The sequence below is a fragment of the Salmo salar genome, chromosome ssa24 (assembly GCF_905237065.1).
Source record: "Salmo salar chromosome ssa24, Ssal_v3.1, whole genome shotgun sequence".
NCBI classification, from domain to species: Eukaryota; Metazoa; Chordata; class Actinopteri; order Salmoniformes; family Salmonidae; genus Salmo; species Salmo salar.
In genome coordinates, this window is record NC_059465.1 from 16,711,822 (window position 1) to 16,730,065 (window position 18,244).

At 45.1% G+C, this 18,244-nt stretch overlaps 1 protein-coding gene across 6 annotated transcripts in view; it reads left to right on the forward strand.

Moving 5' to 3' along the window:
• The window catches only part of LOC106584977 (EMI domain-containing protein 1), a 68,444-nt gene that overhangs the window by 3,689 nt on the left and 46,511 nt on the right, over positions 1–18,244 (forward strand). For all 6 annotated transcript variants that reach the window (XR_006761742.1, XR_006761741.1, XM_014170672.2 and 3 more), the window contains exons 2-3: positions 13,916–14,029; positions 14,177–14,280. Coding sequence is in view for 4 of the 6 variants with exons in the window: in XM_014170672.2 (XP_014026147.2) it covers positions 13,916–14,029; positions 14,177–14,280 (218 nt within the window). In the remaining 2 variants the exon portion in view is untranslated. The remainder of the gene's footprint in view (positions 1–13,915; positions 14,030–14,176; positions 14,281–18,244) is intronic.

The window sequence follows — 18,244 nt, forward strand, 5'->3', positions numbered from 1 at the left end:
ATTTCATTGAAATGATGTGTAAACAACATTGGTTCAACCAGTGTGTGCCCAGTGGGCTGCTTTTCCACTACGATTTGACAATTAGATCTTCAAGGTTTCTTTTTTTCACTCTTTTTTTAAGGAACAGTTTCACCATATTAAAATGAGTGAATCACTATTCACCTTAAATGAATAATAATATTCAGAAATTACTTTGTTAAAGCAACAAAATAACTAGGGCTTTACAATGATGGTGAAAATGTTGACAAATGTTGGGGCTAAGTGGGTTCAAATGTTTCTAGAAGTCATTGAGGGTGCACGGGAAAAAGTATTTATTAATATAAAAAATCTAAATGATAAAGTGCACTTTATTTAATTAATTTAAAATAACATTTTTTTTCCAATTCAATATTGGTGCACAATTTCTACTTTAAATATCAAAGGGACGCAATAGGTACTCATTTTGTGGAACAACCCAGCTATTTCCTGTGCTGCCAGCCTGAGGAGGGGGAGTCATGGTCTGACTGCCAGACAGACTGCTCACTGTGGGACCTCTAGAGCCTGACCTATCACCACCACATTCTCCACACACACACACACACACACACACACACACACACACACACACACACACACACACACACACACACACACACACACACACACACACACACACACACACACACACACACACACACACACACACACACACACACACACACACACACACACACATGCACACACAGCTTGGTCATCCATATCAAAGAGTGTCACACACTCCCACCTACACATTCACTCAAACATCACAGGTGTCAGAGGAAAGCCCCAAAAATTGTCAAAGACTCACACAAGTCATAGACAGTTTTCTCTGCTCCCACACTGCAAGTGGTACCGGAGCGCCAAGTCTAGGACCAAAAGGCTCCTTAACAGCTTCTACCCCCAAGCCATAAGACTGCTGAACAATTAATCAAATGGCCACCGGATTATTTACATTGACACCCCTCCCCCTCCCATCCATTTGTTTTTTACACTGCTGCTACTCGCTGTTTATTGTGTATACTTCACCCCTACCTACATGTACAAATGACCTCAACTAACCTGTACCCCAGCACATTGACTCGGTACCGCTACCCCCTGCATATATCCTCGTTATTGTTATTTTATTGTGTTACTTTTTAATATTTTTTACTTACATTTATTTGGTAAATATTTTCTTAACTCTTTCTTGAATTGCACTGTTGGTTAAGGGATTGTAAGTAAGCATTTCACGGTAAGGTCTACGACACGGTAAGGTCTACGACATGTCTACACATGTCGTATTCGGCGCAGGTGACAAATAAAGTTGGATTTGATTTGATGAACTCCAACCTGTTGTCCTGGTCACCGCTGGATGAGATGCGGGTCCATTCAGGCTCACTGTGACTGCTGCTGTGTGAAAACCACTTGTCCTCCACAACCCCTTCAAGGCCTCACTCTGGTGCTTTGATGATGTGTAGGTGTTTTCATTAGGAGATCACTGACCCAGAGCGGGAACGTTCATCAGGTATGGAGAGCCCTTTTGCCCGGCTCTGCTTAGAGGGCTTTGGCCCCATCCTCTCATTCACTATGGACTGATTGGCCCCTGACATGTCCTTTGATCCTGACTAAAATTGCAGCACAATGGGCCACCCCTAATGTCCCTCATTAACCTCCCATTCAACAGAATTTCAACCCACAGAGCCGTGACAACCACCAACACACTATACTACTGGTACTTATATGCTCTTTCATGTTCTTTTTGGGCTTTATTTATCTTTTTATTTGTTCTCTCTATTGTTGTTGTAAACAAAAGACACTCTTTATCTAACTCTGTGTTGTATTCTCTCATGTCCTTTATTAAAAGCACTCTTTTAACTTTCCCTCTGTCTTTGTGCAGAATAATGTCTTTCATGGTCTATCCCAGTTAGAAGCTCACTCTCGTTCTCTGCAGCTCCAGATTTTAACTCCAGGAATGTTTGATCCGTCTCTCTTCAATAATGTCACTGAATATCTCTCTCTTTTGTTGCACCCTCTTCCCTGTGCCCTGGGACCCACAGTGCATCCTAATTGGTCTATCCTCTACACCTTGTCTGTTCCACTGAGGGCTTCCTTGTGTGACCTCTGCCGTCTCCTCTCCTCCTACTCCTCATCGCTTCTCATCTGGCCGTCTGCCACATCTGTCTTTTGTCGTTTGTTCTCAACAAGAGCTTTTCCCACAGCCAGAAATCTAGAGGAATTCCTTGAGATTTTTATCATGCTAAATGTCTTTTTTTTAATGTTCTACCCTACTCCCACAGCATTGGGCTGGAGAAAGAGGGTGAGAAGGGGGGCTGGGATTTTTCAACTATGTCCCAGATGAAGAGAGTTATTGAGGGGGAGAGGGACTGAAACAGGAAGCTCAGTGGGGAATGCACCTGGACGTTATTCACCCTAACCTGGCCTTCCTCTGTCCTCTGTGAGCCTGCCTGTCTGCCCTCCTCTACTCTCTCTGTGTCTCAGAGGGCCTGGCTCTAGGGTCATTCCTCTCTCCTTCTCTGTTTCTTTCTTCTCTCTCGCTCTATCTCTCTCTCTGTTGTTGTTCGTCTCTTTCCAATGACTAGTGCTCTTACCTAACTGCATATAGATCTGCATGGTCTTGGAGGAGCCTTCTTGTGTGAACAACAGTCCTCGGGCACACTGCAGTGAGAGGACAGCAGCAGAGTAGAAGCTTGTCTTCGTGACAATTTCATGAGCTCTCTGTCAGTTTTACTAATGAATTGTTGGGCCAAAGCTGTGATCTTTCTCTCCCTTAAGCATTTAGATTTCCTTTTCCCTCTAAACATTGGCTGTGATCAGTTTCAGGGCTCCTTGTGCCTTGTGATTTACTTGGTTTTGGTCCAGCATCGGGAGTGAAGGAAGGAAGGAGGGAGGGAGTCTGAGGTGTTTGCAGAGAGACTTGATACTCACAGTGGGCCTGCCTGCCTGGTGCCAGTGCCAGTTAAACACAGCCGTGCTGTTGGGTTTCACACCTTGTAACCAGGGGACATCTCAACCCTGGGGAAGTTTTACACTTTGCATTTGAGACTGGAACTATTAGGTAGAACCAACACCTGTGTCCCTAATGTGAGATTCAGTCCCCCAACTCCCCACTACTCCCCACTAGTTCAGCTGTAATATGTTTCACTTTGATAGCACAAGCTACAGTATACTGAGTCTCTATAAAAACTACTTCAGCTGGAATCTGTTTTTCACTGTGGTACTTTTGCAATGGATAACACAAGCTCTAGTGAGTCTCTATAGAAACAAAGTTGTCTCTCCTATCAAATAAAGTCATTCTTTGTGGGAGCCTTACTGCAGACTGCTGTGATTCCAGCTGAGTAGTAGAAATGACATGGGGGCCATGTTGTAGCAGGGGATAATGGTCTTAGGCGGCGTTACCTCTGCTTAGCAGACTCTATTGGTGAGCCCGTGGGCCCATGGTGGATCAAAGCTGGGAACAATCACAGTGTCTGATTCCCTTTTTAGTGGGGAGGATGTGGGCAATTTCTCTCACACACAGGCAGGCTCATCTTGGGCATTACCAAAAAAGCAGTAACGGAATGACTGCAACTGAATGGCTACAATGGGAAATCATAGTAGTCACAAACCACAGTTGGATCACCTGCTACTGTCCTCCCTTCCACTGGCATACTGTTATGTTCAGCTGATAACTGTTTTATTTATCTTTCTGTGCCTGATGGTCAAACCAACAATGTTAAAACAGTCTTAGTCTGGACAACCCTTCTCTCTCTCTCTCTCTCTCTCTCTCCTCTCCCTTTGCCCCTTTCTCTCTCTCTCTCCCTCTCTGTCTCTGTTTCTGTCTCTCCCTCTCTCTCTCACAGCTCTTACTGACACCTACCCATGAGCCCCCTCTCTTTCCATTAACATTTACATTTTACATTTTAGTCATTTAGCAGACGCTCTTATCCAGATGTATGAAATGCATACATTTCATACATTTTTTTCCGTACTGGTCCCCCGTGGGAATTAACTTTCACTAGCATCCTCACCCACTGAGCACCAACCGACACCGGACGTCCATGGATGTTGAGAAGTAGAACAGTGTAATGCAGAACAGTACAGTAAAAAAAGTAGAGTATTATATTAGAGTAGAGTACAGTATAAATCTACTGTACTGTATTGCACTGCACTGTACTGAACTCTACCCTACTCTGCTGTGCTGTATTGTACTGCACTGTACTCTACTGTGCTGCACTGTGATGTCCAAACTTGTGAAACATGAGGAGAATGACATTCATATCCATAATTAGGTATTTCTGTGTAGTACAGATCAATGACCAAAATATATTTTTTCAAGGTCAAGGTGCTATCTAGAACCTTTTAAGGGTTCTTCGGCTGTCCCCATGGGATAACCCTTTGAAAAACCCTTTTTGGTTCCAGGTAGAACCCTTTTGGGTTCCAGGTAGAATCCTTTCTACAGAGGGTTCTACATGGAACCCAAAAGGGTTATACTTGGAACCAAAAAGGATTCTACATGGAACCAAAATGGCTTCCCCTATGGGGACAGCCGAAGAACCCTTTTTTCTAAGTGTGTGCCATGTCATAGCTGACACCCGATTTCTTCTGTAGACATCTTTGAATCTTAATTCTGAGAAGACATTTAACATCATTGTGGGGCGCAGCAGCAGTAGCAGGAATCCCCATTTCAGGTGATTGTTCAGGTGATTGTGGTAAGGGTAGGCAACAACACATCTGTCACGCTGATCCTCAACACTGGGACCCCTCAGGGGTGTGTGCTTAGTCCCCTCCTGTACTCCCTGTTCACCCACGACTGCGTGACCAAACACGTCTCCAACACCATCATTAAGTTTGCTGACGACACAACAGTGGTAGGCCTGATCACTGACAACGATGAAACAGCCTATAGGGAGGAGGTCAGAGACCTGGCAGTGTGGAGCCAGGACAACAACCTCTCCCTCAATGTGAGCAAGACAAAGGAGCTGATCGTGGACTATAGGAAAAGGCGGGCCGAACAGGCCCCCATTAACATCGACAGGGCTGTAGTGGAGCAGGTTGAGAGTTTCAAGTGTCCACATCACCAACGATATATCATGGTCCAAACACACCAAGACAGTCGTGAAGAGGGCACGACAACAACTTTTCCCCCTAAGGACATTGAAAAGATTTGGCATGGGTCCCCAAATCCTCAAAAAGTTCTACAGCTGCACCATCGAGAGCATCCTGACCATAAGATACTACAGAGGGTAGTGCGTACGGCCCAGTACATCACTGGGGCCAAGCTTCCTGCCATCCAGGACCTATATACTAGGTGGTGTCAGCCCCCCAAAAAAGCCCCAAAAATTGTCAAAGACTCCAGTCACCAAGTCATAGACTGTTTTCTCTTCTACCGCATGGCAAGTGGCACTGGAGTGCCAAGTCTAGGACCAAAAGACTCCTTAACAGCTTCTACCCCCAAGCCGTAAGACTGCTGAACAATTAATCATATGGTCACCGGACTATTTACATTTACGGACTATTTTTTAACTCTTTCTTGAACTGCATTGTTGGTTAAGGGCTTGTAAGTAAGCATTTCACAGTAAGGTCTACACATGTTTTATTCAGTGCATGTGACAAATAAAGTTTGATTTGTTGTGTGATAGAATAGCTAAGGCCTAGGAACAATAAAAGAAAATCGAGATATATCAAGGGATAAACCACCTCCCCTGACTAGTTCTGAACTGTTGGAAGGACGGTTAGAGGTCTGGCCTCCCCTGAAGCGCAGGGACTACAGATGAAAATTAGCTAGCGAGCTAAATCTGGTGCAATGGCATGTTGTACATGGTCCCTGACAAATAAACATAATAATTTGAAAAAGCATGGTAGCTCTCTCTCTCTCTTTATCTCTTTCTCTCTTCATCTTCTCTCTCTCTCTCTTCATCTTCTCTCTCTCTTCATCTTCTCTCTCTTCTCTCTCTTTCTCGCTCTCTCTTCTCTCTCTCTTTCTCTCTTCATCTTCTCTTTCTCTTCATCTTCTCTCTCTTTCTCGCTCTCTCTTCTCTCTCTTTCTTTCTCTCTTCATCTTCTCTCTCTCTCTTCTCTTCTCTTCTCTTCTCTTCTCTTCTCTTCTCTTCTCTTCTCTTCTCTTCTCTTCTCTTCTCTTCTCTTCTCTCTTTCTGAGGCTTCAGAAGGGTATCTGTTGGTTCTGGAGGCCATGGGGGGGGAAGGAAACAGGAACCCATCCCAACAACCCCTTTACCCTTTATGGAGGCTCATTCAGTGTTAAAGAGGGAAAGGTTCTCTAGATTATATGGCCCTAGTAGGAGCTTGTGTGCACTGTGCAGGCACTACAACATGTAGGAGTCGTTACTGTGGGCTGCTTTAGGGCTTCTGAGCACGGTACACACACACACACACACACTCTTTCTCACACACACACTACATGACCAAAAGTATATGGACACCTGCTCGTCAAACATCTCATTCCAAATGTATGGGCATTAAAATGTAGTTGGTTCCCCCTTTGCTGCAATTGCAGCCTCCACTCTTCTGGGAAGGCTTTCCACTAGATGTTGGAACATTGCTGCAGGGACTGCAGGGGCTTCCATTCAGTCACAATAGCAGTATTGAGGTCAATTCATCCCGAAGGTGTTCTATGGGGTTGAGGTCAGGGCTTTGTGCAGGCCAGTCAAGTTCTTCCACACCGATCTCGACAAACCATTTCTGTATGGACCTCGCTTTGTGCACGGCACATTGTCATGCTAAAACAAGAAAGGGCATTCCCCAAACTGTTGCCACCAAGTTGGAAGCACAGAATCGTCTAGAATGTCATTGTGTGCTGTAGCATTAAGATTTCTTTCACTGGAACTAAGGGGCCTGGCCCGAACCATGAAAAACAGCCCCAGACCATTATTCCTCCTCCACAAAACTTAAAACTTAGCACTATGCATGCGGGCAGGTAGCATTCTCCTGGCATCTGTCAAACCCAAATAGTCCATCGGACTGCCAGATGGTGAAGCGCGATTAACCACTCCAGAGAATGTGTTTCTACTGCTCCAGAGTCCAATGGCGATGAGCTTTACACCACTCCAGCTGATGCTTGGCATTGCGCATGTGTCACGCCCTGACCTGAGAGAGCCTTTCTATGTCTCTATTTAGGTTTGGTCAGGGTGTGATTTGGGTGGGCATTCTATGTCCTTTTTTCTATGTTTTTGTATTTCTTTGTTTTGGCCTGGTATGGCTCTCAATCAGGGACAGCTGTACATCGTTGTCTCTGATTAGGAATCATACTTAGGCAGCCTGTTTTCCTTTGGGGTTTTGTGGGTAGTTGTTTTCTGTCTTGTGTGTTCACCTGGCAGAACTGTTGACTTTTGTTTTCTTGTGTTATTTAAAGTGATTCATTAAAGTTAATATGAGCACGTACCACGCTGCATCTTGGTCCCCTCTGTCAGACGATCGTTACAGCATGGTGATCTTAGGGTTGTGTGCAGCTGCTCGGCCATGGAAACCCATTTCATGAAGCTCCTTCCACCCTGAAGAAGGCACAGTAATGCCAAAAAGTTGGTGTTTTACCCAATAAATTGCTGGGAGTTGATACATATGGAGTGTGTTTTTATAGCTTACAGTTTATTTGCCGTTAGTCAGCACCTCTACACTAAATAATTTTCTCGGGGTGTGTACCAGCTCATGCTTTTAATGAAGCTCCCGACAAACAGTTCTTGTACTGACGTTGCTTCCAGAGGCAGTTTGGAACTTGGTAGTGAGTGTTGCAACCGAGGACATACAATTTTTATGAGCTACGCGCTTCAGCGCTCGGCGGTCCCGTGTGGCCTATCACTTCTCAGCTGAGCTGTTGTTGACTCTAGACCTTTACAATAACGGCCCCTACAGTTGACTGGGGCAGCTCTAGCAGGTCAGACATTTGACGAACTGACTTGTTGGAAAGGTGGCAGCCTATGACGGTGCCACATTAAAAGTCACTGAGCTCTTCAGTAAGGCCATTCTACTGCCAATGTTTGTATATGGAGATTGCATGGCTGTGTGCTCGATTCTATATACCTGTCAGCAACGGGTGTGTCTGAAATAGCCGTATCCATTAATTTGAAGGGGTGTCCCTTGTGTCCACATACTTTTGTATGTACACTGCCTTCTCCACATTTTGTTACATTACAGCCTTATTCTAAAATAGTTTTTCCCCCTCATAAATCTACACACAATACCCCATAATGACAAAACAAAAACATATTTTTATACATTTTTGCGAATTTGTAATAAACAAAACCCAGAAATATTACATTTACATAAGTATTCAGACCCTTTACTCAATACTTTGTTGAAGCAGCTTTGGCAGCAACTACAGCCTCGAGTCTTCTTGGGTATGACACTAAAAGCTTGGCACACCTGTATTTGTGGAATTTCTCCCATTCTTCTCTGAAGATTCTCTCAAGCTCTGCCAGGTTGGATGGGGAGCGTTGTTGCACATCTATTTTCAGGTCTCTCGAGATGTTCAATCAGGTTCAAATCCAGGCCTTGGCTGGGCCTGGATTTGGACATTCAGAGACTTGTCCCGAAGCCGCTGCTGCGTTGTCTTGGCTGTGTGCTTAGGGTCATTGTCCTGTTGGAAGAGGAACCTTCGCCACATTCTGAGTCCCTGAGCGCTCTGGAGCAGGTTTTCATCAAGGATCACTCTGTACTTTGCTCTGTTCGTCTTTGTCTCGATCTTCACTAGTATCCCAGTCCCCGCTGCTGAAAAACATCCCACAACATGATGCTGCCAGCACCATGCTTCACCGTAGGGATGGTGCCAGGTTTCCTCCAGAAGTGACGCTTGGCATTCAGGCCAAAGAGTTCAATCTTTGTTTCATCAGATCAGAGAATCTTGTTTCTCATGGTCTGAGAGTCTTTAGGTGCCTTTTGGCAAACTCCAAGCGGGCTGTTATGTGCCTTTTACTGAGGAGTGGCTTCCGTCTGGTCACTCTACCATAAAGGCCTGATTGGTGGAGTGCTGCAGAGATGGTTTTCCTTCTGGAAGGTTCTCCCATCTCCACAGAGGAACTCTAGAGCTCTGTCAGAGTGACCATCGGGTTCTTGGTCACTTCTCTGACCAAGGCCCTTCTCCCCCGATTGCTCAGTTTGGCCGGGCGGCCATCTCTAGGAAGAGTCTTGGTGGTTTCAAACTTCTTCCATTTAAGAATGATGGAGGGCACTGTGTTCTTGGACTTTCAATGCTGCAGAACATTTTTGGTATCCTTCCCCAGATCTGTGCCTCGACACAATCCTGTCTTGGAGCTCTACGGACAATTCCTTTGACCTCATGGCTTGGTTTTTGCTCTGACATCCACTGTCAACTATGGGACCTTTTTATAGACAGTTGTGTGCCTTTCCAAATCATGTCCAATCAATTGAATTTACCACAGATGGACTCCAATCAAGTTGTAGAAACATCTCAAGGATGATCAATGGAAACAGGTTGCACCTGAGCTCAATTTCGAGTCTCATAACAAAGGGTCTGAATACTTATGTAAATAAGGTATTTATGTTGTTTTTATCTTTAATACATTTGCTAACATTTCTAAAAACCTGTTTTCCCTTTCTCATTATGGGGTATTGTGTGTACATTGTTCAGGATTTGTATTTATTTAATCCATTTTAGAGTAAGGCTGTAACATAACAAAATGTGTAAAAAGTCAAGGGGTCTGAATACTTTCCGAAGACACCGTATAGTGTATATAGTAGTTACACACAGTCATTGGTTTAAACAACCTGCCACATATGCAAACATCATGACACTAGTATTATAATAATGAAATCATAGTATTACTATGAAGTACACAGAGACTCCTCTGCTGTTCTGTGTTCTATATACTAAACAGATGGGGATATGGTAATTGTTTTCCATGTTCTGCCCTCTACTCAGCCCAAGCCATATGAGGGTGATCATGGTATTTGTACACTTTGTTGTTATCAAAAGACTGCTAACACATGTTGGCTCTCTCCTCCGTGTAGATTTCTCTCTGTGTCGCTCCATGTTTCCTTGGTTTATGGTTGTCGACTTGAGGGATGAGAAGTAAATCCAAACAGATATCAATAGGACTTTGTCTCGTCTGGGTTTTGCAGGGTTTGTATCATAAACTCCTCTAGGTTCTCCTCAGTTTGCTCTCACTCTGGTTTAACCTTTTTTATGTGTGTTTTGTTTTGTCCCTCATCCGGTCTGTGTTGCCGGTGGCTTTTAATTCTTGCTCTATGTTGGACATGTTTAATGAATACCATCCAGAGGTTTCCCCCCTTATTTCTAAGAGCATTGTTTCTCTTGTTAGCATTTTCTTCCGACCAATAATGCAGTGATTGAAACCATCCCATAGCTCCTCTCGTAATCAGGCTCAGATTTCTCCACTACAGCACAGTACAGGGAAACAGATATGGTCCTGGCTGACTAACATGGACAAGACCTGGTTCAGGTTAACTGGTACACTGCTCCACTGACTCTGTCTTTGGCTGCATGTGGTCCAAAATAAATCTGAAAACCAAGACCTTCATTAGCTGTGAGAGCTTTATGTAGTGACAGTAAGTATACAGAGCCTTTATAGAGGCTACATAACAACTGAGAGGTAAATGTAAAGCTTTGGTGTTTAACTTCTTAAAAGACACACTCTGACCAATGAGGGCTTCTGTATCTGATTTTGACCTGTGAGGGAGTGGGCCTATGACTTACTATTAACCTGTGTTTGAAACTCACTCTAATGTGTGGGACCCCCCCCACCTACCCCCACCCCCCCTCTCTGTTCCCCCTCAGTGGCTCTGCCTCTCAAGAGACCCAGGTGGGGAAAGCCAGCAGATGTGTATTGATAAGGGAAAGACTGCAATGTCAACACAGTCTACAATGAAGTCCTGCAAGTCTCACGGCCAATTGAACTTGTGTAAACACCATAAAGGACTTAGAAAAGAAAGGGGGGAGAATGAGAGGAAAGACTCAAAACCCCTGGGATGAGTAGACTTAGGCTTATGGAGTGTGAGGGTATGGCTAATTTCCCTTTGTGTGCATATGTGTACATACAGTGCTGTTCATCGATTACAGCTCAGCATTTAAAACCATAGTACCCTCCAAACTCGTCATTAAGCTCGAGACCCTGGGTCTCGACCCCGCCCTGTGCAGCTGGGTCCTGGACTTCCTGACGGGCCGCCCCCAGGTGGTGAGGGTAGGTAACAACATCTCCACCCCGCTGATCCTCAACACTGGGGCCCCACAAGGGTGCGTTCTCAGCCCTCTCCTGTACTCCCTGTTCACCCACGACTGCGTGGCCATGCACGCATCCAACTCAATCATCAAGTTTGCAGACGACACTACAGTGGTAGGCTTGATTACCAACAACGACGAGACGGCCTATAGGGAGGAGGTGAGGGCCCTCGGAGTGTGGTGTCAGGAAAATAACCTCGCACTCAATGTCAACAAAACAAAAGAGATGATCGTGGACTTCAGGAAACAGCAGAGGGAGCAGCCCCCTATCCACATTGACGGGACAGTAGTGGAGAGGTGGAGAGTTTTAAGTTCCTCGGCATACACATCACGGACAAACTGAAATGGTCCACCCACACAGACAGCGTGGTGAAGAGGGCGCAGCAGCGCTAACATTGAGTGGCTGCTGCCAACATACTGACTCAACTCAAGCCACTTTAATAATGGGAAAATTGATGTAATCAATTTATCACTTGCCACTTTATATTATTTATATTAGATAATGTTTACATAACCTACATTATTCATCTCATATGTATATACTGTACGCTATACCATCTACTGCATCTTGCCATCTTGATGTAATTAGATGTATCACTAGCCACTTTAAACAATGGCACTTTATATAATGTTTTCATAACCTACATTACTCATCTCATATGTATATAATGTACTCTATGCCATCCTGATGTAATGTATCACTAGCCACCGTAAACAATGCCGCTTTATATGTTTTCATACCCTACAATACTCATCTCATATGTATATACTGTACTCCATACCATCTATTACATCTTGCCTACGCCGTTCGGCCACCACTCATTTATATATTTTTATGTACATATTCGTATTCATTCCTTTACACTTGTGTGTACAAGGTAGTTGTTGTGGAATTGGTAGATTGCTTGTTAGATATTACTGCATGGTCGGAACTAGAAGCACAAGCATTTCGCTACACTTGCATTAACACCTGCTAACCATGTGTATGTGACAAATACATTTGATTTGTTTGTTTGGACTCACCTACTCATTCAAGGGTTTTTTGTTATTTTTACTATTTTCTACATTGTAGAATAATAGTGAAGAAATCAAAACTATGAAATAACACATATGGAATCATGTAGTAACCAAAAAAGTGTTAAACAAATGTTATATTTGAGATTCTTCAAAGTAGCCACCCTTTGCCTTGATGACAGCTTTGCACACTCTTGGCATTCTCTCAACCAGATTCACCTGGAATGCTTTTCCAACAGTCTGGAAGGAGTTCCCACATATGCCGAGCATTCTTTGGCTGCTTTTCCTTCACTCTGAGGTCCAACTCATCCCAAACCATCTCAATTGGGTTGAGGTTGGGTGATTGTGGATGCCATGTCATCTGATGCAGCACTCCATCACTCTCCTTCTTGGTAAAATAGCCCCTACACATCCTGGAGGTATGTTGGGTCATTGTCCTGTTGAAAAACAAATGATAGTCCCACTAAGCGCAAACCAGATAGGATGGCGTATTTCTGTAGAATGCTGTGGTAGCCATGCTGTTTAAGTATACCTTGACTTCTAAATAAATCACAGACAGTGTCACCAGCAAAGCACCCCCACACCATCACACCTCCTCCTCCATGCTTCACGATGGGAACCACTCATGCAGAGATCATCCGTTCACCTATTCTACGTCTCACAAAGACATGGCGGTTGGAACCAAAATATTAAATTTGGACTCATCAGACCAAAGGACAGATTTCCATCTGTCTAATGTCCATTGATCATGTTTCTTGGCCCAAGCAAGTCTCTTCTTCATCTTGGTATCCTTTAGGAGTGGTTTCTTTGCAGCAATTCGACCATGAAGGCCTGATTCACTCAGTCTTCTCTGTTACTTGAACTCTGTGAGATGCAGTTAATTGCCGATTTCTGAGGCTGGTAACTCTAATGAACTTATCCTCTGCAGCAGAGGTAACTCTGTGTCTTCCTTTCCTGTGGCGGTCCTCATGAGAGTCAGTTTCATCGTAGCGCTTGATGGTTTTTGCGACTGCACTTGAAGTAACTTTCAAAGTTCTTAAAATGTTCTGGATTGACTGACATTCATATCTTATAGTAATGATGGACTGTCGTTTCTCTTCACTTATTTGAGCTGTTCTTGCCATAATATGGACTTGGTCTTTTACCAAATAGGACTATCTTCTGTATACCACCCCTACCTTGTCACAACACAACTGATTGGCTCAAACGCATTAAGAAGGAAAGAAATTCCACAAATTATCTTCTAACAAGTCACACCTGTTAATTGAAATGCATTCCTACCTCATGAAGCTGGTTGAGAGAATGTCAAGAGTGTGCAAAGCTGTCATCAAGGCAAAGGGTGGCTACTTTGAAGAATCTAAAATATTTGTTTGTTTAAAACTTTTTGGGTTACTACATGATTCCATATGTGTTATTTCATAGTGTTCATGTCTTCACTACTATTCTAAAACCTTTGACTGGTACTGTATGTGTGTGTGTGAGAGAGAAATATATTGTGGGTGTGTGGGTGTTTAATCAGATAATGATATGACCACCTGTTGCTTGTAGTTTTGTAGAACAGGTGTGGAGGAGAACTGAAGCCAATAGCATGTTTACCTTCCTTTTTGTCTTGTTGACTTTGAGTGTGCGTGCTAAACCTGCTCTGTGTGTGTCCCCCTCTCTCTCTCTCTCCTCCCTCTCGCCACTCTCTCTCAGGAACTGGTGTCCCCATACGGTCACTAAGACAGTGACGTGCCAGGTGCAGAATGGGACAACCATGCAGCGTGTCTACCAGACATGTCGCTGGCCACAGGGATGCACAGGGGGCAGGTGAGTCTCTCTAACCCAAAACACAGCATGTCGAAACCTCATGAACACACCCTTCATCTACAGCTTGATGAATGAGCCACACGATCAGAAGAACTGGTTCCTCCTTACGCTCTTTGTGACATTGGCCTGTGCGTGTGTGTTCCTCAGCTACCGGACAGTGGTCAGACCCTCCTATAAGGTGGTGTACCGTGCCATCCCCTCTCTAGAGTGGAAGTGCTGTCCAGGCTACAGCGGCACTGCATGTGAAAAAGGTAAGAGGGCAACAGAGGGATTTATGCACTTACAGACTTCTCAGATCTTCTCCAGTTGAGCATGTCTCTGTACTTCTCTCATTTCTGGTCCCTGTAGTGTCTTTCTCTCACCTCTCTGCATCTCATTTCCTCTCTCTCTCTCTCTCTCTCTCTCTCTCTCTCTCTCTCTCTCTCTCTCTCTCTCTCTCTCTCTCTCTCTCTCTCTCTCTGCTTGACTGGCAGTGCTCACAACTCACAACTCTAAACTTTAAACATCAGCTATCTGAGCAGCTAACCGATCGCTGCAGCTGTACATAGTGTAAATAGCCCACCCAAACTACCTACCTCATCCCCGTATTGTTTTTATTTACTTTGCTGCTCTTTTGCACACCAGTATCACTACTTACACACCATCATCTGCTCATCATCATCTGCTCACCTATCACTCCAGTGTTATTCTGCTAAATTGTAATTACTTTGCTACTATGGCCTATTTATTGCCTTACCTCCTCATGCCATTTGCACACACTTTATATAGACTTTCTTTTTTTTCTTTCTTGCTTTGCTTTATATTGGCCAGGTCGCAGTTGTAAATGAGAACTTGTTCTCAACTAGCTTACCTGGTTAAATTAAAAAAAGCAGAACAATGAGGACATAAGGTTTTGGTGAGAGAGAGAGAGAGAGAGAGACCCCAGGATGTGAGAGTGATTAAGGGCTGAGGTAGTTAATCATGTGGATGTGGAGTCCTGGAGTCCTGGAGCCTGGTTCTGACGCGCCTCTGAGCGGGAGCCGTGGGGTGGAGGGGGAAACCGTGACGACCAGACAGCTGCCAGGATGCCTTGGCTCTCCCCTCCACTTCCTCCGTCTCTCCACACTCTCACTTCTCTTTTCACTCTGTCGTTTGGTTCACGTTCTCTCACTCTGGTTTGTTATCTCTCTAATTTCTCTCTCTTTTTTTCTCATCCCTTTCTCCCTGTCTCCAAGTTATCTTTTCTGACTTCATCTGAAGTTCAATAATGTATCTTTGTCTTTGTTCCATTCCCCATTTCCATCAGCACACCTCTTGGTCTCTATCTATCTCTGTGTTATCCAGTACTCCCAGTTCCCCACTGTGTTAGTCTCCTAGGAGTTCCTCGGAACTAATATATGAGTAATATGACTCAAGTGTTTGGTACTTTCCACTAGGATACCCCTCTGTTTGCCTGCATCATAACAAAACATTCTCACTCTCCAATGGTCTTGCGAAAACCTCACATCAGGATCTTAGGACAGAGCCAACAGCCTCCATTTTATTAATCTTCTAGGTTTTTACGTGTCCAACTTCACAGTCATTGAAGCACGTAAGGTCAATTATTTTTTGTGGTTTAGAGTTATATAGTCCAGCTGCAAGTATGTTGTCATACTCTACCATGCTAACTCTCTGTTATTGCTCTTCTGATCATTTCAACTCCAGTAGCTCCCCCCGTCCATGCGACCACGCCCCCACACACACCTCTCCTCACCCCTCTCACCCAGAACAGAACAGAACAGAACAGAGCCTAATGATTTCCCTTGGTGCTGGCTGACCCCCTGTCTCAGCCTCGTCTGGGGTACAGGGTGGAGTGACTGTTTGTCCCAGGACTCTGGGCTGTTAGTGTTCTGGGTGGAACCGTAAATCGTTGAGCTTTGTGACACAGATTACAATAACCCTTTACTATGATACAACTTTGAGTTCTCAGTGGTGTTGACCCGGGACTGCTGTTTCCCTCTCCAACCAGCCCACTCCTCCCAGGTGAGCTAACAGTTTCTCTAGGCTGCCTGCTGCTGGGTGCTGTAAGGGAGCCTCATTTGGGAGAAATTACTCCACTTTTCCCACCAGCACACCCTTTACACATGTTGACACGTACTCAGATACAGGGTACAAGACACTCAAAAACACACATACATGCATGGATGAAAACAGGCTACCAAGACACACACACACACACACACACACACACACACACACACACACACACACACACACACACACACACACACACATGGAAAGCAGACACACCCACACACTGTCAAAATAATTATCCAATTATGTGCTGTGGGAGATTCCCTCTGGTTGTCATGGAGGGCTGTGGTGGGGGTTTGACTGGAGGACTGGGGGGACAGAGATGGTGGGATTAGGCACTTATCAGAGTGCCGTTCCTGGTGGCTCAGATCACAGGCAGCGTTGAGTGGAAGTGACAGCTACTATTCGGAGAGAGCTGCGCTGAAGCACCGTGGATAGCATCCAGGACCGCCTCTGGCGCTCTGTAGGAGAGGCCCCTGACAGCAAACAATCTGATACCCCTCCTCTCAGCCCCCCCATCCCCTTTCTTAGGGAGAAAACACCAGCGACATGGGGATGACTGGAGATAGGATAGTACAAATTGTTGACATAGCGTTGTCAAGGAAAGTTAGAGCGCCACTCACAGGTTCATTGAGTGTGAGGTCAAGTACAAGCTGTGTGCTTGTCCATCTGCTGCCTGTTTGCTGTCTGCCTCTCACAGGAAAATGTGCATGATCCTCTCATTTACTTCACCTCCCCTACCTCTACCTCCTCTTTACTGCACCACTACCCTAACTGACCCCCCCCACAGCAAACAGGCAGACTGGGAGGATGAGAGTAGAGGTGAGATTGAATGATGGCAATCCTCCTCACTCAGGAAAAGGCAGAGCAGTGAGGCGCTGGCTGTAATCTTAGTGCTCAGTATTGTTGTTTTCATTCGCTTACTTTTCTGAGTTGAGCCTATGTCCCATTACATATGTCTACTCTCTGACCTGTTGTGGGGTTTGGAGTTTGGTCCCCCCCTTGCTGCTCCCCTGCCTGCTGACTAGGGGTTCTGACTGTCTGGTCTGTCTGACCTAGAGATAACACATCTCTGTTTTAGTTTAGAGCCCCTTGATGTTTTTTCCCCAGTCCCAATGACCCTGGGAGCAGAGTGCACCAACCCAGCATGAGTGAGCGCATGCTATTGGATGGGTTCAGGTCACTCTAGCACCTGAGAGACTCTCTCGTCCAATCAGAGGTTCCCATGAGATCTGTGGCCTGTTGGCTCCACCAGATCCAGCCCAGTGGCTCCAAAAACAAAACATTACATCACACACAGGCGGGTAACAGAAAAACAGTCAGAGAATCAATGTGGAGTAAGATAACACTGTATTAAACCACCCCTCATATTGCTCTCTGTTTCTCAGGCCCCCACCCCAATCTCAAGCCTTGGCTCAAATTCCAGACCAGTGGTGTAATTACTACGTCCTAATTGTTTTCTATGAGGTTGGGGAGATATTGTCTTACTGCTGGACCTGGAACACGATGAGCTTGATGGAGGCCCTTTCATAAGCTTTCAGATAACAGGGATATCCCTTCACCCTTCCAAATAACACTATCAAAAGTAAACCCCATTTAGATAGCAATTTTATTATAACAGAATTTCAAATGTATTCCATACAGGCTAGACTATGACATCCAATCTAGCTGTCAAACACATCAGTGTGCCTACAGTATAAAATACTGCATCAAATGGAGATCCCAGTCTCTCTGACATATAAACTGGGATAGCATTCATGGCGTACTGTCCTTGTCCTCTGCTGGGACTGAGTTATGTGAGGATATAGTGTGAGGACGACACTGGGAGACTCCAGTTGATATCATGGACTGTACTTGATATATAGAGATAGGCACTTGAAAGCAACTCACCACCACGGCAGAGTATCTCAGGAGAGGGCTGCAGGCAGGCAGGCAGGCAGCCAGCCAGCCAGCCAGCCAGCCAGCCAGCCAGCCAGCCAGCCAGCACATTGAGACATTAGGGAGGAGGTTTTGCTGAATTAGCGAGGTTATCGATGCTCTGCGGGAGAGTCCCCATCAATGTCTCTCAGCCAAGCTGAGGCTGCGGTTTCTGGGCCGCAATTACGCCGTGGCCGGGAGGTAGAGGCCGCAGAACTGTAATCTGTGTTTTCACAGCTCAGCGTG